This window comes from Ambystoma mexicanum, chromosome 6p (genome assembly GCF_040938575.1).
Source record: "Ambystoma mexicanum isolate Mex_15411 chromosome 6p, UKY_AmexF1_1, whole genome shotgun sequence".
Taxonomy (NCBI): domain Eukaryota; kingdom Metazoa; phylum Chordata; class Amphibia; order Caudata; family Ambystomatidae; genus Ambystoma; species Ambystoma mexicanum.
This window is the reverse complement of record NC_090935.1, coordinates 939,241,043-939,266,702: the sequence shown is the minus strand read 5'-3', so window position 1 is coordinate 939,266,702 and position 25,660 is coordinate 939,241,043. Positions and strand designations below refer to the sequence as shown.

The following is a 25,660-nucleotide window of genomic DNA, read 5'->3' as shown; positions in this document are numbered from 1 at the left end:
CTGGAAGACAATACGTACTGCACGGTTTTTAGTTTTTCTGAGTCTTTGAAGGTCTACCTTCTTAGCTCCTCCCAAGAGGGCATTGCAATAATCCACTCTTGGTAGTATTATAGCTCAAACCAATTTCTTGCGGTTATCCTCTGAAACCAGAGGGGCCACTTGGCGAAGCACTTTCAAGTAATAGTTGGTGCTTTTTACAATTGCATCAACATGAGCGTTATTATCTACATTGGCCTCCAAATAGCTACCCAGGGTCCAGATTCTCTCTGGTTTGTTTGGGGCCATGTAACATTAGCTCCGTCTTTGTGGTGTTAAGGCAGAGCCAGTTAGTCGTCATCCAGCCTTTCACCATCAGATAGACCTGATCCAATGTTTGTTGACTTGATTGTGGTCTCCACTGAGCTCCAGTGCCAACTGAAAATCATCTGCATAATTGCAGAAGAAAAGGTATGAGTTTTCAAGAACCCTACATAGTGGAATAACATAGATATTAAAAAGCAGGGGGGAAAGACAAGCCACCTGGGGAACTCCACCAATAGTGATCTCGGCGTCAGAAGCACTGTTGCCCCAATGTACTCGGGAGCTGCGCCCCTCAAGAAACGATTTGAGCCAAGTCATTCTCTCCCCCGAGAGACCTCCAACAGTAGACATCTGGTCCAACAGAATCTTATGATCTAGCAAGTCGAAAGCTGCTGATAAATCTAACAACATCAGCAGCCCCGATTTGCTGAACTCCAGCCCAGAAAGCATATGCGTTTGAAGGTCTAACAAGGCACTCTCTGTGCCATTGAAACTACAAAACCCTGATTTTTATTTGTGAAAGATAACTCTTTCTAGCACATGTGCCTGTAGTTGTAGTCTTGTTACCTTATCCACAAGTTTTAGGAAAAAGGAAGGGTTGGCGATTGGCCTAAGATTGACAGCATCATTGGGATCTAGGACGGCTTTTTTTAACATCGGAGTGACTGATACATGTTTTATAGAAGAAGGAATATGGCCAGTGCGAAAGGAAGAATTTACAAATCGGCAGAGAAAAGGAGCAAACATGTCTTTGTGTTCAAGTATAATTTTCGACCGTAGAAGTTCACCCGGGCAGCTTGTGGGGTACATAGCCCGCATGACATTACAAATATCTGTCGTGGTGTGTTCTTTAAAACTGAACTCAACCTGAGGTTGTTGAGGATTTTGCTCTCCATCAGCTAATGGTTTAGAGGCAGTTTGAAGATTAAACTGTGCCTCCTCAGTACTGTTGTGACTAGATTCCTTATGGGTAACAGTAGGAGTTATTTGAGCTAATTCTTGGAGAATTTTCTTTTGGGCAGTTTTTAATTTATCGGCAAAAGCTTTCTGCACTTTTTTGCAGTCGTAATTGGTAGGTTTAATGACCAGACTTATACTGGCAGGCTTTTCCCAGGACCTCAGGAGTCTGAAAAGTTCTTTAGTTTGGTTTCCAGCTTGGGTGATTTGATTATTGTAGAAGTTATGCTTGGCCTCTAAAATTTTCATCTTGCATTCTTTTGCCGTGATTTTCCAAATTTCTAAGTATCCTGGGGAGTTATCTTTTAGCCAGGCATTTTCTGCCTGTCTTTTAGCTGTTTTTAATTCTGACAGCCTTGAAATAAACCATCTATGATGGTTTGGAGTGTCTCTCACCATTGTGACTTTCAGAGGGGCAACCTGATCTAACATTCTTTGGATTTCATCATTATAAGTACTAATAAGCACTTTCGGGCTACTGAATCTCTTTTATGCATACCTTTTAGGTTGCATGAATGCTATTATTCATATGTGTGAAATACTTTGATTGCATGTTATGAATGTTGAATGTCTATGCCGGAAACTGTTCCAAATTCGTTTTGGAGATCTTTCTGCATGTCTCCTGTTTATTTGCTATGTTTTCTGTGTTGTATGTTGATGCTGTCCTGCTTACTGCCCACATGATATGTTGAATTAATTGTGCATGTCTGATGACTCTGTACATTCACTAATGATTGATATTAATTTGGAACACAGGGTCAATTGATTTCTATAATTGATGAATTGTATAAAAAGGACATTATTTTTGATAATAAGCTGTATGATCTATTAAGTAGTGTGAACATAATTGCCTACTGTCAAGGTGAATTAATCTGAAAGAGATGAATGCCTTTTTAAAACAATAACATGTTATGGCCATTATATGTTATCCACCTGAGTTTCTGGTATGGCACTCAGACCACCTTCTATATTCTGCAGTAAAAATAGGCTAAGCGTCTGCCTTTAGTCATGTATGTAGGTGGTTGATGGATCGCTTGAGCCATAATTTTAAGGAGGAGTAGGTTCCACATAAAAACACTATAGTGTCCGTATGGTTGTCTAGATTGCCATCCACTTTAAAGGAGAACATTGATTTTGTTAAGTGTGAGTTATTGGAAGGTGGTCGGGAGATACAAAGGTGTGACAGATTGGTGGACTGTTGGCAGACAAAAGTTACCTTGGATGCATTATGAGAAAGAGGAGGTTGTGGTGCAATAGTATTGGTGGCCCTGTGTAGATGCTGAGGCAGAGTTGAGGTGAGGGTTTGTCAAGTGTGTTTCAGTAGTGATAAGAGTAAGAAAGCGTGCATGTAGCCGTTAATACCAGTTGAAGTTCCCTGCAAGATTTAAGACACATTGGCCATGTATATAACAGGCCCATTCAGCATTCTGGCTGTAAAGCTGTGCTTGGCTATGTGGGTAGATTGTTTCTTGAAATAGTTTGAGGTGGAAAAGTTTAGAGGAAGTCGCAGAAAAAAGGATTGTACATTCTCTGATCAAGGAATTTGATCGGGGAGGTGCCGAGACAGTTGGTCATTGACAATGGTGTGCAGTTCTTCTGCTTGGAGGAAAGTATTTCTTGCGGGAATTTTCTCTTTAGCATAGCCGAACCTTATAACACAATTTTAGGGCTAATTATCTTGTCAGAAGATTGTGCAGATTCGTAAAGGATTGTGTTCAGCAGATGGTGGTTAATCATTTTGATTAGCATGTAGGCTGCTGAAGCCTGCAAACACGGTGAACATTCCTGTAAGGCACAGTCACCTTACTGTATGTTGGGGATGGTTGTACAAGGGAACTAATATCATGAATGGACAAAACGAGTTTGGGGAGTATTGCTACTGATAATGTGTTGACATATATTGCTTCCGAGCAGAGCAAGTACAAAATGTACTATAATGTGACATTGTGGTCCAAGAGCACCCATGCCATGTTGAGGGATTGTATATGTGCCAGGAATCTGCTCTCAGGAAAAGCAATAGGTTTTTGATGAAAGAGGTAGATGGAGTTTAAGCTGTGTGGTGAAGAGTGGGTAAATTGTGGATTTGAGGCTACTTGAGGATGTTTCTGCTGTTGACTAGTGTGTGGAGCTGCAAGGACTTGGAGACTGTTATGCCTTTTTCTGGACTCAAATAAGAAGAATGGAAAAAGAGAACAGTAAGATGCTTGCATAGTTCAGTGGCCATATATTAGGTTAATATATTATGTAAGCAATAAACCCCAATGGGCCGGGGCTTTACGGGGTCAGGTGATGCCAGACCCGGTAAAGCTCCCCTCCCTCCTTACAGTCTCCTGGCATAGTTTTCCGAGGCACTAATAGTTATAGCAGTTGTGAAATGGCACATTTGCCGTTTCTCAACTGAACAATACTACAAATCAAGGTGGCCGCCATTGCCAAGGGAGAAGGGAACTACATGACGTCCCTTCTCCTTTTCCATGGTGCTCATTGTCACGGCAGGGATGCACCAGAACACGCAGTGTTCCAGGCACTGGCGAGGGCACAGCAACTTCAGGGAAGTGGGATAGGGAGTTGGGGACGTGGAAATTAGGGTGGGGATGGGTGCAGAGGGTGGACTTACCTGCTTCCCGTTGGGGAAAATGTCAACCTTGCGCTGCTCAGACGGCTCAGAATGTGGGATTTATAATGAGCTCCCTGATTGGCTAGAAGGCTGCCTGGCCTTCCTGGAATGGATGAGAGGCGGTTGCCTTTCCGGGATGCTAATATTCTATAAGGGAGGGTGATCTGTTCTGTGTGTGTGATGAGCGGGAGATAGAATGTGGGTGGCAGGAGGAATCTGGAAGGTTGGTGTGGTGGTGGTGGTGAAAGTTGGAATACCACATTAACTCTGCAGGATGTGTCGTCAGTCCAGTTCTATTAGTTATTACAACATATGGAAGTTATTTTGAAGTTGCTTTGTAAATGGTTGAGGGGTCACACATAAAAGCAACATGAGCACTTTACAAAAAAACAAAATTAATCACACATCTATGGGTGAATCACTTTTCAGAGCTGTACTAAGGAGTTAATAGCATAGGCAGAAGCATCCTAGAGGGCAAACATTGAAATCTATGGACAGCGTGACTTGATCTCAAGTAGTCCGGAGGCTTATCATCCATTGCTTAGGTTTTGATTAGATTACGTTAAAGCTGTCCCATTAAGCCAGGTGAGATTAAAAAGACAGGTTCCCTGCTGGTTTGTGCTTGTATTCTATTTTTTTGTGGATCCCTGTGCTGACAATTTTACAACTATACTTCATTTTGATTTTTCTCACCTAGTTGGAAAGAAGCAACTACAGTACCCATCTATAAAAAGGGAGGCTTGGCAGGCCCCAAGTCTTATCACATTGTCTCTTTATTTGATAGTTTATCTTAACTTTTGTCAGGGCACTATTTAAGTCTTAGCACCGGGGGGCCCAGGATTCATGAACATTATGTGCCCAGAAGGCCGGATTTAATAGGCCTCAAAGAAGCAGAGGCTTTTAAGGAGGCATTCGGGCACCTAATGGCCATGGATACTACCCCCATGGGTGCTAATGATTTTAGCATACGGGGGTGGATTATGTCCCCCCGCACCCATAAAAAGAATCACTCTGTGGTGGGCAACAGGGTAGGCAGTGAAAAAGTCGAAAACATTATGTCGAAAAAAACATTTGAATGTTTCATTTTTTTATTTACATGGTTTTTTTGGGTGCCGCAAGTAAAAAAAAGGGGTAAAACAAAAAATAATTAAAAAGGGGGTTTAGGGGGGAATCCCCCCATTTCGAACAAAAATCAATAAAAAATAGAAATTCGAATTTTTTTTTTTGTTTCGATTTTCTTTTTTCGACATTATGACTTTCGACATAATGTCATTCGAATTTATCACTATAAACCGGGCAACAGTGTCCTCCACTGTGCAGGAATGGAATGGAATGAAAGCATGGAAGGTCTGATTGATGCCACGTTGAAAGGGCAGAACATGTAACAATGTATGCAGGGCTGTCACGTGCAGGGAGCTGGGGCGATTCAGAAGCAGCCTGCCGGAGATGGGAGAAGCGCAATGCAGGGGCAGCACATATGGTACGCTGGAGCGGGGGCAAAGGCACCCAGGACCTTTTAATATGTCCAAAAGTTTGAAAATAGCATTTGCAAGCAATACGATTTACTAACGGTGGAATTTTAAGAAATGCTAATTTCTGATTGGCGAAATCACTTTGAACGGGTGTCAAATAGTGCTTTGGATTCCCAATGAAGATTTAAGCAAGGTGTAATTTTACAAAGCTTAGCCTTGTCACTGGTGACCACTAACTACGCAAGAGTCCATGCAGGCACTTCACACCTAGACTTCATGGACCTGGCATCAGCATTTGACTTTGTGAACATTACAAAATAAGGTATTTCTTAGACTCAATGGATGTACAAAAAGCAATTTTGAATCTACTGGTACAATTACATACAAACAATACGATTAGAATTAGATTTGGGAAGGACAGGGAATTGACGTTGCCATTTATGATAGAGAGAGGGGACAAGGGTGTGCCCTGGCCCCTCTCCTATTTTTGTTGTGTACCAATTCAATTACAGACACTTCAAACACTTCAATGCAAGTGACCCCAGTGCGGGGGACGATAGAATTCTGATTTTATTGTAAGCTTATGATGTGGTTCTCAAGGCACATACCACGGCCCCCCTTCCGAAAGTAATTAATGTGTACATTGACTATATGGGAGATAGAGGCCTAAAGGTAAATCTCTAGAAGTCTCACTTCAGGCATCCAGACAAAAATGCTAAACGCACAAAGGCGCTATTTACAGGCGGGTCACATTTGAGCAAATGCAGTGTTATATTATCTGGGGATCTTCTTCCAAGACAATATGTCTTGGTCAGCACATATTTTGAAAGGTTGCGTCTAGAATGCAACACGCCAACGGGGCAGTAATAAGATTCGCCTTCACTATTAGGAAACAAAACATCTCGTAAATGCCTCATTGAAAATACATCAGGCCAAATCAGTAGCTGTTGCCACCTGCGGAGCATCAATGTGGTTGGTTGAATTGTGATCTAGTCTGTGTAATAAAAACGCAATAAAAAAATTAACAAAAATTAAACAAATTGTGATCTAGTGCAGGAGGCTCAGAATACCTTTTTTTTTTTTTTAGACACAACCTAACTCTATTTAAATGATGCAGTTGGAAGTGAACATGCATTTCCTTGATGATATAATAGTGCCAAAGCCTGTAGAACTCTGGGCCTCTTTATGGAAAATTGACGATGCTGGTATTACTAAAATAATTTTGAGAGACATCATCGGAAAAAGATGTAATGAAATATGATCTGTGGCTAAGGTATCTTTTTAATAATCTTGCAAGTATCCACTTGGTATACTGATCCAGAAGCAATGCATCATAACGCTAGAGTTATAGTCAACGTAAAACCTTTTCAGTTAGTAAGTGCGACTTGTGATGCGTGTTGAACTGGTAAGGACCTATGTGAAAGCATATGTCGCCATTTCTCCATTTCAGATGTGTGTGGTTGCTTCCCTTATTTGATGTGGTTTCACTCTGCTTCCAGAATATCACTTTGGGCTAGATTTAGGCTAGGACAGCTTAATCCAAAATCAACAACTCTGATGAGGGAAGGTGGACAGTGATGAGAGGGGGTTTGTACGCGTGTCTCTTGAGACGATTATACATTTCTTATTTGTCTGTTCACTGTGCAAGGATACGATATTGAAAACAAAAAATAACTTGCATTCTCAGGGTTGTGGGTTTTACACAATGAATATCATTGTTTTGTATTTTGTTTTTATGTATACGTTTTCATTGGGTGTTGATGCTTTTATGGATTAATATTATTCCAAATTCAAACTTGAAAATTAAATACAAATTCGTCTTGGTCGTTGGTGTATTGTGTTATACAAGATTTGTATATATACATCTCTCTGAAAATACATCAGCTGATGTCAACATGTTTTGACATACATAGAAACATTTCCTCCCCAGGTCTGTCAACATCTAACCTCAGGTGTTTTCTTGAGTTATTACATTCATTCGCAGGGTGCAACATTTGCACTCGCCACTAGCCATTTGCTAGTGATATTAGATTCTTGCCAGATAAGAAATGGTGTACTGTGTGTATATATAGAATTGAGGGGGCGATTGACTTTTTTATGACAGGCAAGTAGCTTGCAACTTGAATTTCTGCCCTGTCAGTAATACTGCGGTGGGATTTATCCTGTGATCATATTTCTAGCCTGATGTTGTGACAGAACATTGGGGCAACAGTTAGTATTTATGTAAACAAAAGGACAGTTGGACTGTTCCCACTCTGCAATTTTCTTAACTGTGGCCATTTTTCTTCTTCTTTCCTCTCTGCAGCCGTCCTCAGAAGGTCTGCTTATGTCCATTCCTGCCAGTGCATCCGCTGAGTGTGTCCACTTGCCTGTATATTGTGCAGCACCCAGCTGAGGTAAGCAAGGTCATGGGAAGTGCCGCGATCCTAATGGTCCAGACAATAAAATCAGGAAAAGGCCAATACTGGACCCCTGTTTAGACCCATACTATGTACTCATGTAACCAAGATTAAAGTAACTACATCTGACCCATGTGACTATTGATCATATGAAGTAAAGGAAATTGACCAAAGAAATTATGCTCAAACATGTTGTTGGCCTGATGATTAGTTCAGTGTGTCACTGATGATCCTTTTCACAGCCCCCTTGGTCCAGCATTGTATAATCCTAGGACTTTGATAGCACGTTGTGCCAAATGTTTGCCAGTCAACAGCCACATCAAAGTGGACGTTGATTTACAGAGATGAGGAAACCCAAAGCATCGAGTCTTCTTCTTGTCTAATTTTGATATGCCCTGAAGCAGCACATCCTTGGAACTGCGCACAAGAGGTTGTCCATTGCCAGAGGCGTTGCGTAGGGTGGCTGAGAGGGCGATAGCCCCGGGTCTTTGGTTGCATTCCCTGATAGAAGCTCAGCAACCAAAAGTCTAGCTAGGCCTGAGTTCCGACAGCCCTGAAATTAGCTTAGCCCCAAATCTTTTCCAGACCTAGTAACACCCCTGTCCGTTGCAACCTCTTGCAGCCTGTTTACAGTCAGCATGCAGCTTGTGTATCATTTGACTTTCCTTGATGTTTCCTTTGACACTTTTTAAAACAGTGTCAATTTTGGAATTGCTCTGAAGTCCTTTCTCAGAGGTAGTATACCACTTGACAATGGGGCGCATTACGAGTCCGGCGGTAGCCGTGCTGGTAAAACCGCAAGGCTGCCGCCGGACCCGTAGGATTTACCAGTGCCAGACTTATCGGGGCATTACAGCCCCGTTGGTCCGTTAATTCCAGAGCTGGCATTCCGTTACTCCCCATTCCCGTGGAGTGGAATCACCAGCACCCTGCGGTAATGGTGCCAGTGTTTGCACATCCATATGTGGCCGGTGGCGTTACACCCGCCAGGTCAGACCTGGTGGGTGTAACACCACACAGCCACATAACTCAGAGTTAGCCGGTCCGCAAAACAGTGCCAGTACGGTTTTACTGGCACCGTTAAATCCGGACCGGCTAACTCGTAATGATCGCCAATATCTCGCACAGGTCTGCTCTGCTTTGACAAGGCTGGGAAAACAAAACACCAGGCAGGCAGCGATAAGCATTGGTACTGTTGTTAGGTGAGACTGGTACAGGCCTTGTTTGTATTGTGTTTTGTCATTGCTGGCAATAATGACCACAAAAGGGATCAGAAAACGGAGCCAGCCAGGTACAGGTAGTCATGCAAAGGGAAAGCAGGCACAGTTTTGGTCTCAGTCACACAATCTCTCTCTCTCTCTCTCTCTGTCTCTCTCAATCTCTCTCTCTCTCTTTCTCTCTCTCTCTCTCTCCCGCCCCCACCTCCCCCCGAAAACGCAATATTCATGCAGCATTGTGAAGTCCTACAAAATAGATTTTATGCTAAGCCGTCTCAGAGCGCCATGGCCTTGTCCATGGAATAGTTCACTGTGCCCCCAGCAGGGGTATATGGCCCTTAGCCTGCTGGAAAAAAGAAAGTGAGCGAGGGTAAAATAAGAGGATGGAAAGTGGGAAATAGATGCTAACACAGGGAGTGAGGCGGGCAGTGGAGTAAGGATATCCTGTGATAGCATGGGTGCAGGCCAGTCCCGTTTTCTGGACCATAGTCCTGCAAAAGGGAATATCCAGATATGTCTTAAAACATTGTCGGAATTAGGCTGTGTTTCAAAGCCAGATTTGGAGAATTGTACATTAGTACACAATGTAATGTTGGATTGTTTAGGGGTGAGGGGGAAGGGGGAGTAGGAAAGGGCCAGAGAGAAGTACACAATTGTTTTTATTTTTCTACCTATGGGTTGTCATTCCAACCCCATTCTTCCAGTACTTAAAACCACATAGTTACCAGTTCACCTGAACCCTGACCCACAGCAACCCCTGCTTCTCCACTTTCAGTGCTGACGGACAGCTCATTATGTCGCTTCATTCCTACTTCAGATTACCCTGTTGTGCTACTTTGAGGATCCACACACTGGTCTATCACACACCCAAACACTGTCCTTGAACATCGCCTGTTATTCCAGTTGTAGGGCCAACACTGATGCACCTTTCAATGCACTGCACTACTGTTATTCCAAATGTAGACACACACACACACACCACCCTTCCGCCCCCTAAGTCCTAGGCTGAAGCACCAGTGTCTTTCTAGTATTAGGACCCACACAGAGATCTGCAACAGAAGAGGCAGCACCAGTCTAAGAGGCCATCCCATAGTACATACCTATGGGTTGTCATTCCAACCCCATTCTTCCAGTACTTAAAACCACATAGTTACAGTTCACCTGAACCCTGACCCACAGCAACCCCTGCTTCTCCACTTTCAGTGCTGACGCACTGCTCATTATGTCGCTTCATTCCTACTTCAGATTACCCTGCTGTGCTACTTTGAGGATACACACACTGGTCTATCATACACACAAACACTGTCCTTGAACATCGCCTGTTATTCCAGTTGTAGGGCCAACACTGATGCACCTTTCAATGCACTGCACTACTGTTATTCCAAATGTAGACACACACACACCACCCTTCTGCCCCCCTCAGTCCTGGGCTGAAGCACCAGTGTCTTTCTAGTATTAGGACCCACACAGAGATCTGCAACAGCAGAGGCAGCACCAGTCTAAGATGCCATTCCATAGTTCAGGTTGTTAGAAACCTGAAGATGTCTCCCTGTGTAAACCTCGAGGATCTGTCATCCATGTGGCCAGGACATGGCCATCGCTATTGGACCAGTGAGGGAGGATCACCTGCATGGGGGGTCTTCGGGGAGTGGGAGTGGGACACCGACGGGTAAGACGCGGTATCCCCTTTGCTTTTACACCTTTTTCTCATCCTCTCACAGAGGACATACCAAACCACTGCCCCCCCCTTTCTTACTCTAACACTTTTGCGCAACACATAGGACAACAGACTAATACCAGAAACGTGAATCTGACATGTCCCAACTCTGGCGTCAGGCAAAGTCAGGTGATTAACCTGAATCACACACACCTGACGGCCCTTTCCTTTCCCCATAGGGATAAAAGGTGGAGCAAGCGACCACAGTACAAGGAAGGTGAGTACAGCAGACAGTGCGACGAGATGGCTACCACGCTGCAGTTCAAAAGAAGGAGAAAGGCAGCATGAATAGAGAGGGTGTTGAGGAGATACGTGACCTTGCCCTTTTCGTCCCAGGCCCACGGACACTTTGTGGAAGAAAGCCTAAGACTGCGAACTATAGCACAAGTGTCCTGCAGCAGATGTCAACGGTACACAGGGCAAGCCTATGCAGATAAGCAGGAGCGAGGGAAGCTTCCGTGCCCCTGGTACTGGCCTTGACTCCAGAGAAGCCAAGTGGTTCGACACAGCTGGTGAGTCGATGAAAACCGATAAGAACAAGGCTGTGATGAATGAGAATCGCAAAGTGGCAAGTTTTGAACCAAAGCTGATGAACTTAGAATGAACTGTAACAAGTACAAATATTGAAGGAGAGACCAGCTGCAGAGGGAAACTGGCACCACGTGGGTGCTAACTCGAGAGACTCTATTTGAGCCCTATATGAGAGAAACTACAAGTACCAGAAGACCGTAGGAAGGCCTGCGAAATAGGTCAAAGTGGGCATACAGAGAGCCAAGCAAAATCAAATTGAATTCCAAGAATATAAAACGGCAAGAGGGGTCCGAGCCCGACCGAAGGAGATCCAGGGATGAAGCCATCGCCCAAGAAGAGGGCTCCGAGCCAGATCAAGGGAGATCCAGGGGTGAAGTCATCACCCAAGAATATAAAGAGAAGAGGGGTTCAAGCCCGACCGATTGATATCCAGGGGTGAAGCTGTCACCCAAAGTTGTTTGATAAAGGAACTGTGGTATACTTTGGAATGCGAATTGAGAAGGGTCAGCGCCCAGAAGAAGGGGACCCACAGGTGAAGTCGTCACCCTACTTGAAACTGTGATAAAAAATTGAGAAGGGTCAGCGCCGAGAAGAGGGGGACCCAGGGGTGACCCCATCACCAAACGAACTTTGGAAACAATCTTTCATGTGTTAAAGGAACTATTGCTTTTGTTATTTGAACTCATCAGGCCCCAAAGGCAAGAGACCTTCACAGGAAATGAGACTTGGCTATTGGAGTCCTAAGAGTTACCAATGGAATTTTCGGCTCGTGCTGGAGAATCCCGAGACTGTACAGTGCTCCAAGCTCCCATCTTACCCATGTCCAAAACATGGGGAACGAAGAAGCAGGCTAGCGCATCCTGACATATTATTATTAGCACACTTCTTTCCTTTCTTGAGAACAATCCCACAACCCTTTTGTATTAGTTTTGAGGTTTGGCAATAGGTTTCTCAGTATAGGCCTTTTTGATTTGACATGGCACCACTAGGACTGCCTTAATTTCCATTTGATGGTCGACACTTGCTCCCATCTTAGATTTAGGTTTAGATTAGGCTTTTTTCCAACCTGCACACAGCATACATTGGGCCTCATTACGAGATTTGCGTGAAGACAAAAACGATGCCGGCATCGCATACCGTACCGGCCTATTACGAGTTGACATACCGGTATTACCGCCTCCACTGGGACCATGCATCTCCGTACCGGCACGTGCGCATGAATGCGCCCTTCGTGGCAGCAATACCGGGAAGTCGCAAACAGGAGGACATTACAAGTCACACGGACATGCACCTTCCGCATCCAGATGGCGGTAATAAGGGACACCACGATGCCGGTATCACCGGCTTCGTAGATCACCCATTAACAGCAATCTGCTGTGTTCCCAACTGCCACAGGTGCACACAATCAGCACAGGCAGAGGCAATGGAGTCTGGCCCAGCACAAAAGGAGCACACCCACACACCACACCCCTTCCCACACCGTAATGATCCCACTTGCTGTTGCGATTTTGGGACTGGAGGACATGCCTGCACTGCTACTCCATGAGCAGCAACTACAACAGGCACTACAGAGGAGACGCAGTAGGAGAAGGATGGTGAGACAGGCCCAGCAAGTCCCACCAGTGCAGGCAGTGGTTCCATGGAGGCAGCCACCAGTCCCTCGCATCAGGGCCAGTCCATTCAACCTAACCCCTGTGCAGATCCACATCCTGTACCGCCTGGACCGGGACACCATCACCTCCATTGTGGACATGATACACGACGACATAGTCAGCCTGATTGAAATCTGCACCACCACCCCCCCTCAACTGAAGGCAGTGTCTGTGCGCCACTTCCTGGCCACAGGCACCTACCAGCACACAGTTGGGCAGCTTCATAGCATATCACAAACTTGTTTTTCACGCATGCTGAACAAAGTTGTCATGCACTGGCAGGCATGCTTAATTTCATCAGTGCCCTTGACTGCACCCATGTGGAATTGGTGGTCCCTCATGCCATTGAGGTGGTGTACCGCAATCGTAAGCTATACCACTCCATCAATGTGCAGATGGTATGTGACTCCAGCAAGATGATCACACATTGCTGTGCCCGATTCCCCAGATCAACTCACGATGCAATGGTGCTGTGGAATTCCTTGCTACCCCGCTACATGTAGCGACATGCTGCACGACGTGTCTGGCTGCTGGGTAAGTCGGCTGACAGGCCCATGGTAGTGAATTGGGGGGAGGAGATGTATATATCACCTGGGTGAGTCTGGGGGGGTGCATATACTACCTGGGTGAGTCTGGGGGGGGAGAGATGCATATACCACCTGGGTGTGTCTGGGGGTGAGAGATGCATATACCACCTGTGTGAGTCTGGGGGGGAGAGATGCATATACCACCTGGGTGAGTCTGGGGGTGGGAGGGGGTGACTGTACACTGTCCATACTGCAAAACACTGTGCCCCTAAACATCCCAACCTGAACATGACACTTAAAATGTCATCCAACTTACTCTGGTGGCACACCAATGCCAAAATGTCAGACTAGCAAGCAGCTCACACCACTCATCATATCCACTGCACATCATCAGACCGTAGCCTGAGCAACACAATTCAGCAACATGCAGTCAGGAAGCATAATGTACATGACCGCATCAAAGCACCACACAGGTCATGCATTAATGAGTGTGCATGAATAAATTCCACCCAGGGAATCCACTTATTGTCACTGGCCCTCCACCACCGTAGCGCTGCATGCCACCATGGCCAAATGAACAGATGAATGACAGCGCAATGACAAACTTGTGACAAGACTCCTATCAGACCTACCTACCAAGTCAACATCACCTATATGAGTGCGATTTGAGTGGCAGGCCTCCACAGTACATGAGTACCACCATGCAATTGGACTCCCTGCATCATCATAGGAACGCAACCCCACACCTGTGGACCCTACCACCCAACACATTGTGGCATATTCACATGTGTGCAGACGTCCCGGGACATGTGCATGGCATCATCAAATAGCTGCAAGCATGTGAGTGCAAAGTACATGTGACATGGTGGACATCAGCATAAAGCACCAAACATTGGCCAACATGATTTTTGTCACATCACCTGCCACACATCCCTCACAGGTGCCTACATCATGGTCCCTCTCACTCCATCTGGTTGAGTGGTGAGTCTGATGTGAAGGCCCCTCAGTCCTGTATGTCACACATGCCCTCCACCATGTCCTGGCCAAGTCGTCAATAGGCCAGTCAGTTGCGCATATGTGTAGCCAATGGCTGCCATCAGAGATATCCTGCGTACCAACATGAACAATGAACAGGCAAAGTACAGGTGTCATAGAATAAATACCCTCACTCATACCTCATTGTGTTCCCATGCAGGTGATGCTGGCTATCCCCTGAAGCCGTGGCACCTCACCCTGTCAGGAATCCACAGAACTGGCGCGAAGAGGACTACACTCGGGCTCATACCCGTACCTGTGTTGTGATTGAGCAGACCTTTGGCCTATTGAAGGCACGGTTCCGCTGCCTCAGCAGGTCTGGTGGCGCACTCCTCTACGGGACTGAGAAGGTGGGAAGGATCATAATGGTCTGTGCCATGCTGCACAACATGTGCATCCAGCGGAACGTACCTCTGCCACCTGACATTGACCAGCAAGCACCGGGTGAGGATGAGGATGGAGAAGATGTAGCACATCGGCCAGGTTGCGATGCACCAGATGGACATGCTGTGCGCCAATCAGGGATAGACGGTTATTACTGAGACACTGGGATGCAGAGGGTGCAATGAATGCTGTACTCTGGGCACTGGGATCGTGTGCATATGGACACAGGGTGTGGGGGTAGATGGGCACTGTCATGCAATGAATAAACACACGGCAAAGAACCACGCATGATATGGTTTTGCACACAACGGGTGTATTATACAGTATCTTAAATGTGAACAGACCCTCCAAATCACACACACCCCCTCCCCCCAACACCCCCAAACACACCTCCTCCCCCCAACATCCCCATTCACCCCTCCCCCCTCTCCCCTCATCCCCAACACCCCCACACATGACGTGCAATAGATGTTATTGGATGCAACTGAAGTCAGCACATGCAGGGTGCCCCTGCTACTGGCGGCCTCTCTTAGGATCCGGGAGCTGCATTTCGCACTGCTGCGTGCTGCACGTGGCCCTTCGCACAGGGCTGGTTTGGGTGGAGCTGGCAGGTGTGCCAGATGATGATGATGATGTGCCTGGTTATGCGTCGGTTGGTGCTGGACGCCGCTGCTCCAAGTTCTCCGCTATCCTGGCCAGGACTTGGGTGACTATTTCTAACTCGTCATGGATCAGCTTACTGTTCTTGTTCATGGCCTCTATGATGGCCACAGTGTTAGCACGAACTTCACGCCGTGTTAACTCACCCTCTGCCACATACTGCTTTACAAGGTCTGTCATCTGCTGCTGGCGCCCCTCCATTCGCGTCATGCGCCCCTCTGTTCCAAATAGCGGCGAAGGTGGACGGGGCATTTGCAGAGGGGCCCAATGAAGGGCTGTCCTCTGATGGGGACCAAACCTTTTGACCCCCTTGTCCTCCAGACTGGAGGTGAGAGGTGCCGTCTGGGGTGCCCTGTGGGGTGTGCTGGGGGGTGTGCTGGAGGCTTGGTGTATGTGCAGCATTCCCAGACAGGTTGTCGTCCTCGTGTGTGCACACCTCACCGTGGCCCTCTCCCTCGTCACCAGTGTGGGGTGCTGAGGCAGCTGCTTCCCCGATGGAGCTGGTGGCGGCCGACTGTGTCCTGTCTGCCTCTGATTCACCAACAGTGGACACGCCCTGTGTTACGGTTTCCTCCTGTGGTGTTTCGGCTGGTGTTTGGCGGTCCTGTTCCTTGGGCTGTGACGATGGTGGTGTTTTAAGTGGCAGTTGGGACATCAATGCCCCTCGATGTTGATGGCCTGGTGCCATCATCCCTGGCCCTGGACTTTGTCACAGGTGTCCTGGCCTGTGCGGCTGCATCCTGTCCATCACTGTCAGCATCCGTTCTTGTGGGGGACCGAGAGAGGCAGGGCATCAGTGATGGTAGTATGTGCATCATGCATACATTGGTGTTAGTGCAGTTATTCCCGTGTGTTTGATTGCATTCTTGTAGTTGTGGCAGACAGGGTGCTTGCAATATAGGGGCGGGGTTATATTGGCATAAGTCGGGTTCTCACATTTTTGCGGTGGTGTCTGCTGTGGGGCCTACCGTTCTGTTGTGGTTTGCGTGCTATGTGACACATGCTGTTTTGCTGTGTGGAGGGTGTGTATTAGGTATGGAATTGGCATTCTGCATGCATGTTAATGTGACAGTGGTGGGGCCAGGATCTGGACAGGGATATGTCAATGTGTATATGATGGGCCATGCATTGCCTTACATCACTATCACATTAGTTGGCCAACATCATGCTTTGGTTATCTATGGTTTGTGTGGACACTCACCTTCATCTGCCGATGATGGTACTCCTAAATCTGCATCTCCAAATCCGTCAATTCCCTCCCTGTTGATGGTTGTGCTACATGTCTCTTCCCACCTGGCAAGCTTGATGGGAGAGTGGGCCCAGCCACCTGTTGCCATTTCCTGGCTGTGGTTGGCCGACAATATTTTCTTTACGCAGAGGCGTAGATTGTCCCACCGCTTTTTACAATCTTTGACCGTGCGGGCGGTGGTGCCGATGCACTGACCTTCCTGGCCACTTCCTCCCATATGTCCTTCTTACGAAGTTACGCGGGACGCCTCAGGTCTGCAGCAAACAATACATCTGCGTGCTCCACCAATGTGTCCGCCAACATATTGAGCTCTTCATCAGAGAATCGAGCCTTGCACTGCCGGGGGGCACCTTTCTTGGTAGCTTTTGACATTTTTTGCAAGTTGTGTGTGCTGTCTTGACAGTACAGGTCCTGTGTGTCGAGGATTGCAATGGATTGTGTTTTTAAAGTTGGCCGCCGCTACATTTCCCGTTCCCGCACGATGACATTACTTCTGGGTCCGGTATACCAGTGCCGTTATTTAGGGGTGGGCAGAGGCGGAGGCGTATCAGCGCATTTCATGATGCCGCCATCGGGGGTTTGAGGGTCGTTAACGGCATGGTGGTACGCATGTGCACGCACTCTCGTAATCGGCCGCTATTTGCGGCATCAAGGCCACCCGGACACGTTCTGACCGCCATGCTGGTAATGACTGATTTTTATCGTGAATCTCGTAATGAGGCCCATTGTTAAATAAACACCCATGAACTGTGATGCCTTGTGTCTGTCTTGTTGTCACCATGAGTTCCTCACACGGTTGAGTACAGAGAGCAGCACTGTAAGCTTAACTCTCAAGCAGACACCCACACACGATCTGACTTGGTTTACCACACCCTGATATACAGTCCCACCCCACAATTCTGGGACAAAAGGCAAGCTCTTTGATTAAAACTCAAATGTATTGCAATTAAAAAATTGAAGGTGGTCAGGCCCCTCACTTTATGTAGACAGAGTCGCAACCAAAATGTCACATAAACATCACATGAGCTTATTTACCCATAAAACCTTGATCTGCCTGTGGCAGTCTAGCCTAATATAATACATGCATTCCAACACACAACCAAACTATTAATTCTAATACTAAATAATACATGGCCACCTCTTAACAGCACTTAATTTTACAACCATAATGCCGCCTATCGGTCAGTGCATTAAAGCTCTCTTCAGTTAACATTTACACTAATTTAAGTTCAGCCAATCCAGCACATTTTATTTTCTCCAGTATCAAAAACAAGTATTGGTACCAGAGTATTGATTCTCTTCTTCACCTTTTCCTTGCCTCCAAGCACAATATCAATGTCCTATCATCGTCCTTGCCATAGCATATGCTCATCGCCTCCTTGAATGCCTCCTCTCCCTTTTAGTCCCCTTTATTTTGACAACTGTTGTTAGAATTCTCTTTGTGTCTAGGTATTGTCAAAGCTTTCTGAATTGAGGGGTTCAGAGTCTGCCGCGGCCTCCTCTGCACTCTAGCACTAGATGCATTTAGCATAAATTGTCCCGTTAACAATGCCTCCTGGCTTCCCAGGAAATGACAAGTTACTCTTAACTCCACAGAGTGACATGTAGTTATCCACACCCTCACCCTTGTGTTGTTTGCGTGAGAAAAAGATAAAATGCTCTAACACCACATTGGTCACGTTTCCCGAATGGTTTTTGCACTTGTGCAAGTCCTTCTCATATATGGAGATTGTCACCACTTCCTCACTTTGTTCTCCTTCCTCTGCCTGGTCAGGCAAACTCAAAACAGTTTTACTGCCTTCCTTTCCGAACCTATTTAAAAGGGCAGTCTCTTTCTGATCATCCGTATATACCGTGGGCACATTTGGCTCCCCCAGGGTGGTAAGGAAAGCTGGGGCGGCATCAGGTTTTTCATGAAAAGTGGAGTTGGCAGTGGATATTGGGGGCTGAGAGGATGTGTTACTTTGGATTGTGCCTTATGGCCCTGCCCTGGAGCCTGCCTAAGCTTGCGGTTAGGTAGGATACATACATGTACCACTTGCGTTGTTGAATATATCCCTGTTGGTTCAGTATTGCCTGTGCACATTCCTGATTAGTCTGCAATTAAAACAGTTGAAATCTTGTTGTGGTGACACTGCAATCCAAATGGGAAAAACTGACAAGACTACACATTAACACACCAAAAACAAAAATGAACAGTCACATGGTTCTGCAGTCTCTTAGAGGTCCTACCCTCTGTGTGCCAACCTGAATGCCGGATGACCTCTGCCCTACTAGCCCACCTTCAGCTTGAGTGATCACCCTCCCCAAGGACCAAGGTGTGTGCTGAGATCCCCCTAATCCTCCTCAGAGATGTGTGTACCTTCCAGCGTGCTGAACATCCATCCTTTCTAAGCCTGTGCTCAGTGTGCAGCAAGGATGATTTGGCCCTCATGCCACATCAAAATGCCCACCACACACTGCACAATACAACAAAGATGGGGGTGTTTCATGTGCACTGATGTCCCCGTGTGACTTGTGCGGTGGCGCTCACCCTAGGCAGGACCCCCCCTGCCTTTCCAAGTGGCCCATTTCATCCTCTTGAACTGCACCCTCCACCCGCCAGGTAAGTGCTGCTCTACACCTAGCCAGGTCAGCTGACAATAAAGTCCAGCGTCTTTCACTTACTTAGCCCCAGGCCGAGCTCCTTCGCCTCAGCCGCACAAATGGGTGCCCAGTGGTCTATAGCAGTGTTGGTCATCACCACTGTTGTGTTTATAGGTAGGTATCATGCAAAGCACAGTGGTGTAAGAGGAGCATGCACCGCTGCAAATGCCCCAAGCCCTTAACCCAGCTGACCAACCCGGCACTTGAAACTGAGTGGTCAGTCTACATTCCATTGAGGAACATAATAACATGAAAGAACAGCTAATAGGAATGCATGGCATTTCGGGCTCACGGTATAACACATGGACAATGCTAAGACTCACAGGAATGAGGACATTGGTGGACCAATCCCATTGTATGAAAAGCACACACCATTGTAATACCAAGGCCTTTGTCAACCTCAAATTTCCAATGTGTAGCGGGAAATTTCAAGACGATTATTTGTTCTCTGTACTTTGCAATTTATTTGCGATTCCAGCAAGTGAATATAACAATGGAAGCTGACATGTGTTTTGTGCAGCCATTCGTTTTTTTTCTAGGCTACTGCATGAAAACAATATGTAGCACAAAATAAGTAAATACATGAATGAATCAAGGACAGAATGACTGGACATTGGTTAGTTAAAACCAGTGCAAGGGAAAAATGCCCTCAATTTGCTACAATATGTATAGCTTGAGTCACCATAAATAAATAAATGTATAAGCTTGGCCTACAGTTAAACCACTAACAATTGCAAAATTACCTAAATAAGCATCTGTGATAAATGAATCAAAGTAAACATAAGCCACTATAAAAGATATACAATAATAATTCACTCAACAGTGTTTTGCCTTTGTCATTGCATGCTCATGTTGTCATCTTCTGAGAGTGTATTGTTGTGGTTTTCATTTTGATTATAACGATTTTTAATATGCTGTCAATTCATCACTATTAATGGATAGATAACTGTGAGATTTCCTCAATGATCTTGCATTGTGTAATTTCCACCTATATTTAGTGCACACCCAACAAACCAGTCCTAGGAGAAAACCACTGTGTGCTATGTCCTCCAGAACCCATTAGAGCCAAAGCCAGAACTTGTCATAAATAAGGCTCACACCTTTATCGCAATCCCCAACCAACATAGTACAGCACTCTGTTGCTCCCTGGCTAGGTTTTAGCATTATACTAACCCAAATATAAATACGAATATATCTTTTATAGTAGTGAGAAGTAGGTTCCCTGAGGTATCCGGCACCAGGTCTCTTTGTTGTGCTTCTGCTTTGCCCATTCTTCACCTGGTGTTTGTGTCTGAACACTGTCTTCCATTGGAGTGTCAATTTGTCAATGTCTGCCCCTGCTGATGATATGAGCAAGCCATGATCCATGTTAACTGTGACAGAGATGTCCAGTGACATATTTAAAGGTCACCACTATCCACACTATGAATCATACGCTTGCTGGTGATCAATAGCGTGCACTATGACCTGAGCCAGGCTGCCTGGCATCCTATATGTTCTTCTTTAAGATAAAGCGTTAATGGGCTTTTGTCACGTTTCTTTGAGAACGTCATGACGCCCTACTTTGGGCCTTATTTCTAGGTCTAGATTTGATTTGTTAAGAAGATGCAGAACTTCGGTTCGTTTCTGATATCGGTTTCAGTGGGGTTTGAAAGGGTTACAATATTTGCAAGCGTTTTGCTTTAAGCTTTCTTCATTCCTATGGACGCTGATGGTTCAGTTTTACTGAGTACATGGAATTGTTTTATACATTTATAGTTTGCTTACCAAAAATGTAGGATGTACACAATGTGTGTTAATTTTCACTTCATATGTAAAAATGGAAAGAAAAAATAAAGTCGTACAGTTCGAAAATGTGCTTTTCTGCTTATATTTATGGCATCTGCTTCTTTGTCTATAATGCTGTCTGTCCATGGCCTGTAATTTACAAGTCTGTCTGCTTTTACTTTTTAAAGGCTTTATTTTTGGAGTTTCGGCAATGCACTTTTTTTTTAAACATCCATTACTGAACGCAGTAACCATTCTTTTGTGCACATTGAAAAGTTTGTGCAAGTTTGCTAGGTCACTGTTTAAGACCTTGCTTTTTGTTCCTACAATCTCAGTATTCATCAAGGCGTCTATTGTCTCAGATGCCTCATTCCAAATGGCAAACAAAGGCAGAGTAAGCGAGTATATGAGGCTGTCGCTGATTTAGTTTAGACAAGCCACCCATGCCTTCTATGTAATTGCACATAAGTAAGCAAATGACTGCTTACTTGTTTTATAGCAACAGTTCAATTGGGATTCAATCTTTCCAAATGTCTTCATTAACAGATTTTCAAAGTAAGGGCATATCATTTGGCGGACTACTTACTGTGAGAGGCCCTTTTTGGGGCTTTTCACAATAAACAGTTTTCTGTGATTAATTCAACCATGCACATTTTCAGAGATGGTCCATATAGCTTTCGCCACTGATTTGATGTTGGCATAAAAAGCCATGATTTTATCCATATAAGCTGACACAGTCTTTTCATGCTATTCTAGCATTTCTTTAGGGGTCAAAGATGTGCGTCAAATCCACTGTATCCCAGGTATGGGCTAGTGCACGCACGGAGACGCAGGCTTAAACCTCCCCACACAGCCAGTCTAGATCTCTTAGCATAGATATGCTATGGCAGCAATTGGATGGTCTAGGTTCAAAGTGTCCTCATGAATCCTGAAGATTTTGCATTGGGTCAGAAAACAATATTCGCTATATTGATGGCTAATAAACTCCACCCACAACTTTGCTAGGAAATCTAGGTTTTTTGTGCAAATATACTATCATTTAAAGTTGAGCTTGAGTTATTGGCTGGGCCGCATTAGCTGCCGTTAAGATAAGCAATCTTTTAGCCTCCCCGTATTTTTTCCAATGGTTGGTTCTCAGGGTTTGGGATTTTTTCCACACATAAGAACTGTGGTTTGCAGTAATTATTTGTTTGTATCTTCATTTCTGCCATCCGTGAGAATGTCACATACCACTCGGACATTTTCTATGCATTCTGTTCCAAAAGAAGCTCAGCCCTTTATTTCAAAAGACTACAAAGTGAAGTATAACGGAACTCTTTTCTGAGAAAACGAGTGCCACTGTAAATACTGAAGGGGGGTATCTGTACTTCTGCCCACTATATGGTAGGGTAAAGGCACAGAACAACCCCAGCGAGGCTCTCAATCTGGTAGCTATGGGCGAGCAGCCAGCCTTAAGCTTTCAGGAGGTGATGCAGGCAGGTTCTTAAGTACAGTGAATCCCCAAAGCCCCCACAAAGAAATGTCCACACACTATGTTAGGTGAAAACACAGCGTCTTTATATAAAATAAGAGTTCAGGAATATATACACATATCAATAATAACACTTTGTACTTGGTATACTTATTCAAAGAATGGTAAATATATGCACTCTATGTGAAACTAAACAAGACATTCATCCAGTAATAGATGAACTAACTGCAGACAGTTTCAAATAGGCAGGTGGATTCTTAAGTTGGGTGTAACAGCATAGAATATGGAAGAAAGGTAGGTTAGTTGTGAACAGTGGCAGAAAACTTTCTTTAGCTAAGATCAATAATTCTGAGTGAGGATCCCCCCCACCTTGGCAACAGTAATAGAAAAGCTAGGGAGCAACTTATGCTGTCTCTTACAGCCCAGTCTAATATTGTTTAATAACTTTTTGGTTTCTTCCAAAGTTTCTACCACCCCAAAGTACCTGAGAGGCCGCATAAGAACAGGATCCAAGACGACTCTGAGACCCCTGGACGACTCCTGAGGCTAGAAGAGGATCTTCCTCTTCACAGTACCTTTGGTGCCTTGGCAGGCAAAGTGGCAGAGTTTCTCGGCTTTACTGGATGATTCCCCGAGGATGGACCTCCTTTGGAAGAAGGAGCCACTGGGATGCTGAGTCCAAGAATAAAAAGGAACCAAAGTTTTTCACGAAAGGCAGCAGTTGGGCTCTTCATTGTGGTCTACTTTAGTCAGCGATTTCTCCAACTGAAGAATTCCTGGGAAGGTGAAACTTGCTCTGGTCTCCTTAAAGGCTTGGTGGATGACGATAAGACCCCTGGGGACCCTCAATGACTTCGGGTGGCAACAGGTGCATAAATCACTTTTGGTGTCGGGTTTTGGAATATTGTGTTTTTCCGACAGTAGGTTTGTCGGTACTGCAGCTGCAGCACTGACCTCTGGATGACTTCTAGTGACCTGGACTTGACCACTGGAGTAGACCTGGGACCCTTACAAAGTCTGGGCCCTCAGGATGTATTCGTTAGCTTCTGGTGGCGAGAAACGCACCGGTGGACCTTCCACTCTACCCACCGACTCTGGGCTCTCTCCGGCCAGAAAAAGTGCTCAGTTGTGACTGCAAGGATGTCCTTTCAAATGTTCTTAGGCAGTTTGGAACTTTCGTAGCTCTGGGGTTCCAGCAGGACTATGCCAATGACCCCTCCACTGGGCGGTAGACAGCAACGGCTTCCAGTGGTCACAAAACGCACATCCGGACCCTGGGCAACACCAATGGACTTCTCTGGCTCAAGATGTCTGGCCCTCCTCTTCTGGACTTCGAAGACCCCTTCTCCAGAATGCAGGCACACATGACTGGGTTCCATGAAACTTCGATGAAGAATAGCAGCTTTGCACGATGGTCCCTCGCAGCTCAGGGAGAGGTCTCCTTTGTAGGTCCTCGCTGGATCAGTCCTTGGGAGACACAACAGCTTTCGGATTGTGGAAAGAATGCTGCAGCACACTTCTCTTCCATCTGGCCTTCAAGGTACAGCTTCTTCTTGCTAAGCTTCGACTTCAGCTATTGAACAAATTGGTCCTGTAACAACCTCAAGCAGACCCGAGACCGGCCATAGTCCGCAACCCAAGAACCACCATAGCACCATCCACGCAAGCCCAGTCAGCCCCAATGGACTCCTGTTCAAAAAGACTGCAGGTAAGTGCCCTGGTGCTGCACCCATTCGGCACCTTAATGCTGCTCTAATGCACTTCCAGGCCACCCTGCCTACTCCTTTATCAGCTCGACGCTCTCGGCCTGCCATCACTATGTCCCCCTCCGATCCTTACGAGGAATAGGTTACTCAGGTTATGCACTCGGCCTACCACACGTGTCCCTCACAATGCTCCTCAACCACTCCGCCCACCGCAGATCCGCAGATCAGTCCCCACGCATCCTGATATCACTGACTCTGCCATCGCCATGCTGATCCTCTCTAGGAATAGATTCCTCAGTGTACGCACTGAGCCCTCTGCGTGCCTCCCACACCATGCTCCTCTACATTGCGCCCATCGCAGATTCACGGACCAGGCCCCACATAACCTGACCCCCCCCCCGACTTGGCCATCGCTACGCCCCTGCCAATTCTTATGGGTAACAGATTCCTCAGGCTACACACTTGGCTCCCCATGTGCATCTCACACCATGCTCCCCAATCACTGCGCCCACCACAGACTCGCAGACCAGTCCCCACGCAGCCCAAAATCCCTGACTCTGCCAGTGCTACGCCCCCTTGGATTCCTACAAGAAACAGCTGCTTCAGGCTATGCACCTGGATCACTGCATGCATCCCACACCATGCTCCTCAATCACACCACGCTCCACAATCACTCTGCTGACCCCAGATTCGCCGACCAAGCCCAACACAACCGGAAATCCCCGATTCTGCCATTGCTACGCCCCGTCCGATCCGTACAAGGAACAGCCTCTTGAGGCTACGCACTCGGCTCACTGTGTGTGTCCCACACCACGCTCCTCAATCACTCCGCCCACTGCAGATTCGCAGACCAGGCCCGCACAACCTGGAATCACTGATTCTACCATTGCTTCGCCCCCTCCGCTCCCTACGAGAAATAGGTTCCCAGTTCATCCCTAGCCTCCTTCACTACGCTCCTCAGCCATTGCGACCTCCGCAAACATGCACGCCCGCCAGACCTATCTGCAAGACTATCAACTGCACGTTAATCAATGCAAGGTCAGTCCCGGCCCACGCAACTGAAATCCTTGCCCTTATAACCTTCAAGAACCTCGACTTGCTTGCCATCACGGAAACCTGGCTGCACCCTGCCGTGGGCCCAGTCCTTTCCATTGCCATCCCGCCAGGCTACTCCATCCTAAGATGTGACAGATCCTCTAAAACAGGAGGCAGCGTCACCCTCATCTTTAAAATCACCCTCACTATCAGAGTCAAGCAAAACAACGTCATCCCCAACTGCGAATCCCAACTCGCCAAGATCTTCATGTCTCCAACCGAGTCCATAACCATCCTCCTTATCTACCACCCACCTGG

General features: G+C 46.2%; 1 protein-coding gene across 1 annotated transcript in view; it reads left to right on the top strand.

The window, feature by feature from the left end:
* Positions 1-25,660, top strand: part of DTWD2 (DTW domain containing 2) — a 1,031,673-nt gene that overhangs the window by 481,577 nt on the left and 524,436 nt on the right. Inside the window, exon 2 of the mRNA XM_069625558.1 lies at positions 7,652-7,742. Coding sequence (XP_069481659.1) covers positions 7,652-7,742 — 91 coding nt within the window. The remainder of the gene's footprint in view (positions 1-7,651; positions 7,743-25,660) is intronic.